This window comes from Schistocerca cancellata, chromosome 2 (genome assembly GCF_023864275.1).
Source record: "Schistocerca cancellata isolate TAMUIC-IGC-003103 chromosome 2, iqSchCanc2.1, whole genome shotgun sequence".
Taxonomy (NCBI): domain Eukaryota; kingdom Metazoa; phylum Arthropoda; class Insecta; order Orthoptera; family Acrididae; genus Schistocerca; species Schistocerca cancellata.
The window spans coordinates 411555409-411567540 of NC_064627.1; the positions used below are offsets into that span (position 1 = coordinate 411555409).

Sequence of the window (12132 nt, forward strand, 5' to 3'; positions counted from 1 at the left end):
CAAAACATTTAACAGTGGGTTGTTTTGTGAATGGCTATCTGAAAGTGCTGTGGTCCAAGGTAACTCAGGAAAAAAGTTCCCATCATGTGTTCAGATGCTGTGGCCCAAATGCTGAAAACGGCTACTGTGCTATGCATATACTGTGCATCCATATTTAATCCACTTCATGTGTCTAGCTCATGCAGTGAAATGTATCAGTGAAGAAGTGTGCATCAGCTTCCCAGAAGTAAATACAATAATTTCATACATCAAGAAAGGTTTTCTGAAAGATCTACTATTGCCGCCTGAGCCTGATGAAGATTTTTAAGCCATGAAATCTCTGACTGATTCATTTCTGAGAGTTTCATTGCAAGATTCACCAAATGCTTCCACTGAACTTAAAATTGAAAATACTCTGGCATACATCCATAGCTAGTTCAGCTTCCACAGCATCATTAAGAAAATTCTATTGAATTGCCTTTGCAGTAATCTCTTTTAAGTTGTTGAGAATGTCAAATGCCAGGTAAGAAATCCATGATTACTCAAATTTGCTAATACCTGTAATATTCTCAGTGGGGGAGAAAATACACTCCAATGAACATCTCACCAGCAAAATTTCAGCACAGACTTTAAAAATAAAAAAAATTAAGTTATGGAAAATGTCCCTACTTAGTAGACATTTCATGTTTCTGGTATGTTTAGTTGTACACTAAGCAACGTAGTAGGCAGTTACAATTACTGTTTTTTGTTAAATATTTAATACAATATTTTCCTGATATTGTGTATTTTCTTACAGATTTTACCCATTTCCATTACATAAATATGTATATATTTTATGTGTTGATATTGCATAAAAATCTAGCCTCTAGTGATCAACCAGCCACCCTTTCTTAAGCTGTTTTGTAAATTTTTATCCTATAGTCGAGTTAGGATTTTAATAGCACATTTTAACATCATGATTTAACATTAACAAAAAAAAATCCGTTCTTCATGATTCAGTAGGCCCAATGATCGGTTAGGTGAATGCAAGTGAAAATGGGAATGTGTTACTGTAGTGGCGACTACTTCCATTGCCTCCATCTGTAGCAGCAGACGACAGGCTGCATAGACTGGAAACCAGCCCCCATCATCCTCGCTGGTCACTTCCACCAGAGGAGGACTTAGACGGCCACACTTCCCAGATGTGAGGCATGCCAAACCACCACTTGAGCAATCTCTTGTTCTTCTCCGACAAGGCAACACCCCCGGCATGCTCTCAGCAGCTCACCCACGCAACGTCACGTGGCTCATGTTGTCATCCACCACATTTTTCTGGGGTATACACAAACTGCACAATTCTTATCCCACGCTCATCAGCATTCATTCTGTTGCAGTTCGTTTAACAAGAGGAGTGCTACCGTGTTTTGCCATGCCAGCTTCCTGAGCTGTGTCTCCTCAAGATACTTCTGTTGACTATGGTTGTACAAAGTCTGATGATAAATGCCTGATTTGACTCCCCCCCCCCCCCCCCCCTGCCCAGCATCAGCAATTGCAATAGTATGTGAACTACATTGTAATTATAGGGAAAATGATATTTACATTGTAATCATAGGGAAAATGATATTTTATGCATTTTTTAGTTCTAACAGTTTTAATCACATCTGTCTTGGATATTTTAGCACGTGCCTCCCCCCCCCCCCCACACACACACACACGTACACTCGGAAAAACTTCACTTAAAGTATTATGGAGAACCTTAATCTTGATGACCAAGTAGGGATTTCAGTCTCCCTTCTCCTGAATCCTGAATGTAAGTGTGTTGCATTTCCAATGCTTGGTCCCTACATGAGTTGACTTGCTAGATTAAGGGTGAAAAACAGATACGTGTAAGGTAGCTTTGTCTTAGACAGTGAAATTGTTTACTGGAGGATGTAAATTTACATTGTCAACCAACAACCCTGAATTACAGGTATTTTTGCTGTTATCAAGGAATGATAGGTTGGTTCGTTCCTCAAGACTAAACTCAATTTGGTTTTCTATTTCTGTGCAACTAAAATAGAGGTCCACAAATACTGACCTTCATCTCAGATGGCTAAAACATATATCCATATAGTAATAGTTCATACATAGATAAGGCATATGAAATGTCTTGTATGAATAATGCTGTCAAATAAGTTATAATGAACTGAACTTTTTTGTCCAGTCACATGCTACTCAAAAGTTCTTTTCGGATCTGAAGGTGAAATAAGTAAAAATATGTGATACAGCAAATTAAAATAGTGTTTCTTACAGGCAAGAGAATGACATCTACTATTTCAGCCTTCTGAGTTCTTCACACTTTAAAGAAAAATTCACTAGACCAGCTGCAGTCACTGTAAATCAATATCACTTTACTTAAAACTTAATTAAGCAGAATGAACATCTGGTCTTCTGTGCATTCAGAAATTGAACAACTGACAACATGTTTCTGATGTGTAGTAAAACACATTATCCCTCAGCATCTCATATTGTCAATGAAGTTACGTTAACCTCTTCAGAAATGGGTCTTCACTGGAAATTTACTTGTCTTAATTTGTTATTAAAGACTAATAGAATTTAATTTCCATCTGATATATCCAGAAAGCAAAAATAAAGGCCTGGAGAAATAAACCAGCTATTATTAAGCAGAGAGAACAAAGAAACATCGAGAGATAATTACAGAAAAGATATATCTTAAAAGGGTAGTTGACAAAGGAAAGAAGGTATGTGAATTGCAGCAGCCAAAGCTGGAACATATACCAATACAGACTCCTATCTTAGTCATAACTGTGTCTTCAAGAGGTTTTCATTCATGTTTTGGTGCAAGATATGCTACTTACCAGAGTTCCAACAAATGGTGCTTGCTGGAGAAAGATCCGTGAAACTGTCACACAAGTGAAAACACCCTGTGCCTTGCGTGCAGGTGTGAACTGATTTCCTGAGGCCACTGTTAAGATTGTGAGAGAACAGGCTATAGCAATTCTTCCCATCATAGCCAGAAATAACAGGTACGGGTACCACTGTTGTAAATCTGCAATTACAAATGTTGTGTAAACCTACATAACAGAATGAGTAACGACTCAATTTTCTACGAGGTGTTACTGAATTTTATCACAGCCACCATCCTTCTAATTAATCTATATAAAGCTCATGGCACACCATTAAATCAAACTGAGCAAGTCTTGAGAGATACAGAATGAACAATGCACTATAAAAGTTGTAACACATTAACACAAACATTTAATTATGGTCCAGCTTATTAATAAAATAATTAATTTCATTGAGACATGAATAACAAACCAATAGTTCAATGACTTTTGCACTATAGAAATAATTATTCTTTTCATCATTTTTGTCTTGATCCAGACGTTAACATTTTTGCCACCAAACAAAGGTGTGGCAACGACCATTCTGACAGATGAACACTGTCAACAAATAACATGTTTTCAAAACTAGAGATGCCTTGAAAACAGAGGAAAGCATATACGTTCTCTTGAAGGCAATCCAAAGAGCCTATAGTGATGGAAGAGTGTAAATGACAAGTGGGCGATGCAGCAGAAGGTGATTGCTGTTTGCATCATGGAATAATTATTATTATTATGAAGGAATTCTTATCCCTGTTATTCTTTGATTTACTTTAGTTGTTTGTTTGTTGGTTATGTGAATAATTACTTAACTCTTTCTTTCATTCTGTACTATTCTGTGATGAGCTGGTGAAGGAAGGGAAGAAAATTTATAAGATAATGTACCTTTTTTCTCCAAGGTGACAGCAGAAGGAGATACACAAGAGGCAGAAACCAATGTAAAGGATGGCCTACCTATACCACTGCACCAAACCACTGCAGAGATGATCCAGGCAGAAAGACATCCGGTAAATAATATGGCCCACATCAAACTGCTACACTTTTGGCCAAACTGACCACTACTTTACATGTGTTTAATGTATTTTTCAGCAGCACAGTGTGTGCATAATGAAAGCAGATTTATCATCACCATGGCAAATGTAAATGGAGCAGTTATAGGAGAAGTATAACATGTGTTATCACAGCAATGCTACATGGCTCTGAAGGAATTGCTGATACATCAATATATTTGTCACTGAAACTTTGGCTTCAGAAAGTTTTCAAGGATGACCCATTAGACAATAGAACACCATATCAACTGATGCGGGGTCTGCGTACTTCAGCGGCACCTGACAGGTTCAGCAAATGGATACACAAATTAAAACAAAAAGCAATGACAATGCATTCACCTATCTCTGGCATGAATACCCAGAGATCACACAGCCATTTAATATGGAAAAAAGATGAAAACACTAAATAGTGCACCACATCAACACAACACCCGGACAACTGGTAGCAGCCAGACTGACAAGATGGCACCAGAAAGCTACGAGCAGCACAAGCTGGTTTTGAAGAACTAATCATTACAGTTATTGTAACCCATTTCAACAGTTCTTGGGTTTCACCATTAAACATGGTATTTAGGAAAGATGGGTTTGGGTGGTTATGTGGTGACTACAGGGCGCTTAATGCACCTACAGTTCCCAGTACCTGTCACAGATTCTGATAGCACTATTGCACAGGGAAAAGAATTCAGCATAACAAATTGTGTGAAAGCATATATACAGATACCAGTAGCCAAAGAGGATATACAGAAAACCACAGTAATTACACCCTTCAGCTTGTTCCAGTATAATTTCATGCCATTTGAGCTAAGGGACACAGTGATAACGTGGAAAAGATTCATGCAAGGGGTATTGCATGATTTTTCATTTCTCTTCAGCTACATGGATGAAGTACTTCTTTTCTTGGTGTCAAAGGAAGAACAAGGTCACATCTAAACCTACTCTTTCAACAGCTGCAGGAGTATGGAATAGTGGTCCATGTCGCCATTCCAGGTAGGAACAAGGTGCAATTCCTTGGATATGCAGTATCTGGAAAAGGATTATTGCCACTTCCAAATTGAGGAGAAGCAATACAAAACATATGACTATCAACAACATTCAAAGAATTACATAGATTTCTCAGAATGGACAGTTACTACCGACACCAGCTTCCACATGCAGCACAGCAACAAGAACCTCTTAATGCATTCCTCACTGGCAAGCAATCATCAGGAAACTGAAAATACTGTGGATGCCAGCAGGTGAAGTGGCTTTTAATACAATAAAATTGTGTTTAGCATAGGCTGCAACTGTAGCACACCCTTGCAGCAAGGCTGAAATAGCTCTCGTGGTAGATGCGAGCCAGATGGCAATTGGGGTTGCACTGCAACAAAGGATAGACAGACATTGGCTGCACTGTCTTTTTTTCCCCAGAACCTACATGGTGTGGTGCACAATAAATCACAAACTAGGGACAATTTTTGTGGCTATTAAACATTTTTGTTCCACAGTGGAAAGCAGGCATTTTATAGTTTTCACTGATCATAAGCCACTTACATGTTTGTTTCAACACATAATGGACCAAGGTTCTCTGAGACAATGTAAACAGGTGAAATTCCTTCCTCAGTTTGTGACTGACATGTGGATATGGAGCTGCAAGACCTAAGACAAAATGAACTCAAGGCATTACAGCTACAATGCATATTGGGACCTTACTGTGATATCATAACTGATGTGATTCAACAAGAGGTGAACACCAACCATTCATTGCAACGGAGTTTACAAGGAGCATTTTTCAGAACTTACGTAGGTTGACATGCCCAGGTATTAGAGCAACTGCAAACCTATTGGTAAACAAAGTTGTATGGCCAGGCATAAAAAATACTGCAGAAACTGGGCATGAGCAAACTTAGAATGTCAACATAATGAAATAAGCTGATATACCCTTCCACCAATTTCACAGTTTCTAACACCAACTAAAATATTCATGCACATTCATGTGGACTTAGTAGGGCTGCTACAGGGTGACAGTTATTGACATATATGAAAAAAATGTGAGTTAGTTGCCAACTACGGTGTGCACACACTTTATTCAACATGTAAACGTCACTGCAGATGATGGGATTTAGGTTATGACATTCAATATGCCTGCCATTGGCGATGATGTGGTGCAGATGAATACCAAAATTCTGCATGATCTACTGAAGTGTTAAAACATTGATGCTGTTGATGATCTCCTGAATGACCGTTTTCAGCTCAGCAATGGTTTTGGGGTTATTGTTGTACACCTTGTCTTTAATATAGGCTTACAAAAAGGAGTCGCATGTGTTCAGATCTGGAGAATATGACAGCCAATCGAGGCCTTTTGCCAGTGACCTCTGGGTACCCCAGAGCCAGAATGTGGTCCCCAAAGTGCTCCTCTAGGACATCAAACACTCTTGCATGAACCACATCTTGTTGAAATCAGGGTCACCCTCAGGGGATGAAATCACCTTCCATTCAGTAGTCCCCCTGCCATCAAAGAATATTGTATTGGTTATTCCATGACTGGACACTGCACACCACAGTCACACATTGAGGGTGAAGAGACTTTTCGATCGTGAAATGCACCAATTTTGCTTATTGACAAACCCAATCAAATGAAAGCGGGCTTCGTCGCTAAACCAAACCATACTAATTCCCATCATGCCCATGGCCAACTATGCAGTTTGAATGTCTGAATGCAAACCGTTCAGTAGTTATGATGATTTTGTTTCATATAGTTCACTAACTGTCACCCTGTACCTTCTTCTAATGGACAAAGGTACATGGTCATAACGGTGTATTGTTTGACAAGATGGCTGAAAGCAGCATCATAGCAGACATCTTGGCAGATACTGTGGGGAAAGTATTAGTACATGAATAATTTGCACATTTTGGAATTCCACACTCAATCTTGGCAGTAGAGGTCATCAATTCAAATCACAACTGTTCATGGAAGTAACGAATATTGGTGGATGCAACCATCTATATACAACCAATTACCATGCAGCAAGTAACAGAATGGTGGAAAGGTTCACAAGACTTTAAAGGCAGTGCTTATGGGCTACAAAACAACATGGACTGGGGTGTGACCTCTCATACTGTTAGACTTTCACACAGCAATGAGGGAAGATGTACTAAGTTCACCAGCACAATTGGGGTATGGAGAAGAGTTGTGAGTTCCTGGAGAACTAATTCATGAATGCCACCCTCAGCTACACAAGATCCAAGAACTGAATTTGTTAGGCATCTCAGTGAGCACATGGAGTTACATCCATAGGGATGGAGGGGTTTTTCTCCATAAGGACTTACAAACTTGCCTCTTCATCTGGCTGTGTGATGAAACTGTGATACCACCACCACAGTCGCCTTATATGGGTACTTATAAAGTGTTGACAAAAGGAAGCAATACCTTTACGTTACACATAAATGGGAAGCAAGAGACAGTAACAACTGAATGGTTGAAACCATGTTACATGTACAGGGATGAATTGCCAATAGTGTCAAGTCGAAGAGACAGTCATACAGGAGATAAAACCTCCGAACAAGAAGAAGACATTCCTGTGCAGAAACCACAGGCTTTCGTCACCATTATGAGCTTTCATATCAAGCACCAATACCCTAACATACCTGAGCACCAGGTTTAAAGAAATGGGTGGGGGGTCTGGCATAACAATGGATGATTGTAAATGACAAGTGGGTGGTACAGTAGAAGATGATTGCTAGCTGCAGTATTGAATTATTATTATGATGGAGCTTTTGCCCTCATTATTCTTTGATTTATCTTAGTTGTTTGTTGGTTGGTTACATGAATAAAGTGTGATAATATTACTTACCTGTTTCTTTAATTCACTTCTGTTATTCCCACTAAAGCCTATTGAAAGATGCAACACTCACAGAGTAAACCGTTCAACATTAATGCCATGACTAGTGGAAGCAGCAAAACTGTGACTACAAACATACCCTGTTCCATTTGCAAGTGCTGAAGCTGTGGTTGTTTTTCAGCAGCTGTGGCCACACTGATTCCTTCTTCCAGCAACCAAAAAGAGATGGAGTCTGGATTGCGGAAGTTTGTAAGGGTGAGAGCATATTCCTAGAGGTGTCCCTTAATTGCTCCGCCATTCATTATGATATCCTTCCATAGTGAGAAGGCCATTGATGAGTCTAGCTGACAGCTCTTCAGGTTGAAATTGTTGCACGTCTACTCATACTATAGCTCCATCATCAACCTGACTGATGAGAGTAATGTCATCCATGCTGTCAGTGCTATTTACCATCATGTTAGAGGCATCCTGCAGCTTTCACACAGGCTTGAGTCTATTGATGGTAACAGTCATCTGTTTCCCCTTAAGTGAGGCATCAAAATCCCTTAGGGCTTAATGGACGAAGATTTTATGTGAGCTGTGTGCCATGTATCTTGAGACTAGTGATGTACCACTTTCACGTATAGACGAACAGAAATAGTTCCTTCTCTGTTGATAGAGGTACAGCTCTGTGAAGTCTGCTGGCAGAGTTAGGGGTTCTCCATAAAGCATTTCTACCAGAGATGTGCTCAGGTCTTCTTTATACACTGAATGCATGCCTAAGAGAGTCCTTGGTAGGGGTTCTGTCCTTTTCTCTCCATGAAACATGATGGCTGTTTTTACTATGTGGTGCCAAATCCAGGAAGAGATGAAAAAGCCTTAGAAAGTCAGCCCCCAATACAGGGTACCTTGATGTTGGCAATGAAAAACTGCCAAATAACATGTTTTCTAAACCCAGGTACACGGTTCAACATGTGGTCCTTTGTACTGAAATAATATAAGTGAATCATTTGGTACACAGGTCGGGAAAATGGAAAAAGTTTCTTCCACTGGCAGTAGTTCACATGGCATGGCACTCACTTCAGATCCAGAATCAACAAGAAAATATTGGTTTTGAGTATGATCCAGGATGTAGAGTTTACTACCATTGCATAGGGATGGTGTACAGCTTGACTGGCTCACATTTTGAGAAGATGGATCACTTTTAGTAGTGCAATAATCCAGAGCACCTATTGTGGATTGTCCTTTCCATTTGGGCAATGGCATGGTGCTGTGCAGTTGCGTGCTTTATCACTGAAATGTGTACGAAACCACTGTTTGTTTTGACTGGCTGGAGGTTTCTGCCAGGGAGTGATGTCTTCATTGACAACGTCTATGCTCACGGTTCTGCTCGGCTGTGCACTACAACTCGTCATGGCTTGGTCCATGATCAAAGTGCAGCTGGTCATTATTGTTTGCTGAATGAACATTATTGTTTGCTGAATTAATGTACTGTTGATGTTGTAACATAGCCAGGCATCTACTTGCAAAAATTAGTTTCCTTTCTAATGACTCATGCTCATGAGAGATCATTGCTTGTTGTAACATGGTGGTAACTTCCCTACCCACATTGTCCACAATGTGTAATCTGGCATGAAGGTGATGTTGATTAATGGACGAAGGTGTCTTCAGATTTGAGATGGCATTTTGGTGGCTAAACATTAATCATAAACAACTCAGTGTAATTGCTATTCTGGGGTTCTGCTGAGGCCTTGGAGGAGCAGTGTGTGGTATTTTCTGGTAGTTAGGGGAAGAATAGTTAGAAGAGAATAGAAGCTTTCGAAATGTGGTGCTACAGAAGAATGCTGAAGATTAGATGGGTAGATCACATAACTAATGAGGAAGTATTGAATAGGATTGGGGAGAAGTTTGTGGCACAACTTGACCAGAAGAAGGGATCGGTTGGTAGGACATGTTCTGAGGCATCAAGGGATCACCAATTTAGTATTGGAGGGCAGCGTGGAGGGTAAAAATCGTAGGGGGAGACCAAGAGATGAATAAACTAAGCAGATTCAGAAGGATGTAGGTTGCAGTAGGTACTGGGAGATGAAGAAGCTTGCACAGGATAGAGTAGCATGGAGAGCTGCATCAAACCAGTCTCAGGACTGAGGACCACAACAACAACTAGGGGCAAAACAAACAATGTCGCTATAATGTCAACATGCTCACCTAGATGGTTAAGTAATATGATGAACTTGGAGCTGTCTTCAGAAATGGCATGGTTGCAGAGAACACACCCGCCAACAGTGAACCACAAAGCCATTTATTTCAGGTGGAAAGATGGTAGTTTTAATGCATTGAATCAAAGCTATTTAAATTTCCAGTTATTTTATTTGGGCAAACAGTGTTGGTACCTTCATACGAAGGTGGTTAAATGAGAATACCTATGGCAATAAACATTTTGATACAGATAGTTAATGTGGGATTGATCTCCTGTACGTGGTTTTATGTTTTACTAGTATATGACAACATACAAACAAATATTTTATGTTTGGTTTGCACTCATCAGAATATGACTGTGATTGTTTTGCTTCAGATGTTCCATGGGCATTAACATTAGCATTACACCACAATTATCTATGCATAACATGCATATATATTTTGCACCCTAGTTTATATTAATATAGTGTGCAAATGTTTTCTCATTTTATTCCTTAATTTATTTTTAACTTTGATTTTAATCCCTGAACAGTTTGTCATTGTTACTGAAGATAATACTTACACCACCCCTTTTGTTATGTATTTCACACTGTACCATTGTTGTCTTTACCCAGGGGCCTGAAGTTGGCACTGAAACTGGTTGCTTAAAGTACAATAACAACTGGAAATTTAGACAGCCAACACCAAAGCTATTTGGACAGCAATGATGGAAGAGCTCTCGTGGGCTGGCCATGACACAGGAGGGCATCCCATAGATAGACTCTATATGGCAGTGCAAATGGGTTTGGCAGTATCATACAGGGTGCAGTAGACATGATAGAATTGAGGAAAATTCCACTGTGTCTATCTGTGACAGTTTTTGAACAGCAAAAAAGTTGTATTTGTTACTAAAGTCACTCAAAAGATTGGTAGTCACTACATATTTTTTGGATACTAGGAGGTGTTGTCAATACCACTGGCACTTTTTAAGAAAGTGTCTGTTTCACGTTTTACAAAAGGCATAGGTTTTTCCTGTTGATGCAAAGCACTAAACTGAGCACTATGTAAGTCACTATCTGGTACTCATACTTCTCCAGCGTAAAAGTTTCATTGTTGTTGTGTATAAGATGAGACAATAAACACAGGACAATCTATAGTAGGTGCTGATGTTTGTCACAATATCACCAATTGTGGAGAAGACCCAGGTAAGGACACCCAGGCAAAATAACTGAGACTGTAAGTGTGTAATAGAACACTTCATTGCTTGACAGCAGTACAAAAAATGTGGGCACGCGCTAAACTAACTCCAAAGACAGTCCTGCAGCACTGTTGCACAACTGACCAGAGTTTTTGGTGTGTTAGCTGATGCAATTGCAGTTGAGTTGCTACAATGCATTTTATCTCCCCATCTTTTTGTGCATCTGCCTCCCTTCAACATTACTTAAGACCCTGTATCCTATGTAGATTTTCAACTATAGACAACTTGACCCTGCTTGAGGCGGCCATCCAGCAGGCCTTCCTACGTAACCAGCATTGTCTAGGTGTATTCCTTGACATTAATAAGGTGTATGACACTACTTGGCGCCGCCTTATCCTCAATCAACTCCATCAGTGGGGCTTTCGTGGCCATCTCCCCATCTTCATTCGGTCCTTTCTTTCCCACCGCCTCTTTCGATATCGGGTTGGTAATGTGCTATCTGATTTGTACGTGCAGGAGAATGGTGTTCCTCAGGGAAGCATTTTAAGTGTCACCCTCTTTGCCGTCGCCATTAACAGTATCACATCCACTATCCGAAGTCCTGCCCAGTGCTCCTTGTTTGTGGACGATTTTGCTGTTTTCTGTTCTTCCTGCAGTCTTGTCACTGCTAGTCGGCAGTTGCAGCTTGCAATAAAGCGATTAGAGGCATGGACTGCGAAGACGGATTTTACCTTTTCTGCAGACAAATGTGTGTGTGTTCATTTTAATCATTCTCGACATCTTTTTACCTCCCCTGAATTACGTCTGAGGGACACCATTCTTCCTTTTAGAGACACTGTGAGGTTCCTGGGCCTCACTTTTGATTCCAAGTTGTCGTGGTTGCTGCACCTTAAAGACCTCAAGGTTTGGGCCCTGAATACTTTGAAGTGTCTGAGCCATCACTCCTGGGGAGCAGATCGGGTGCGTCTGCTGCAGTTTTATAGGGCTTTTGTCTGGTCGCATCTTGAGTATGGATGCACCATGTATGGGTCAGCGAGGCCTTGTATCTGAAGATTCTTGACACAGTACGC

The 12132-nt window shown here is 40.1% G+C and overlaps 1 protein-coding gene across 4 annotated transcripts in view; it reads right to left on the reverse strand.

Annotated features, from left to right (window-relative positions):
* LOC126161859 (organic cation transporter protein-like) overlaps nt 1-12132 on the reverse strand; it is a 325910-nt gene that overhangs the window by 19324 nt on the left and 294454 nt on the right. For all 4 annotated transcript variants that reach the window (XM_049917973.1, XM_049917972.1, XM_049917974.1 and 1 more), the window contains one exon: nt 2817-3007. In XM_049917973.1, the coding sequence (XP_049773930.1) occupies nt 2817-3007 (191 nt within the window). The remainder of the gene's footprint in view (nt 1-2816; nt 3008-12132) is intronic.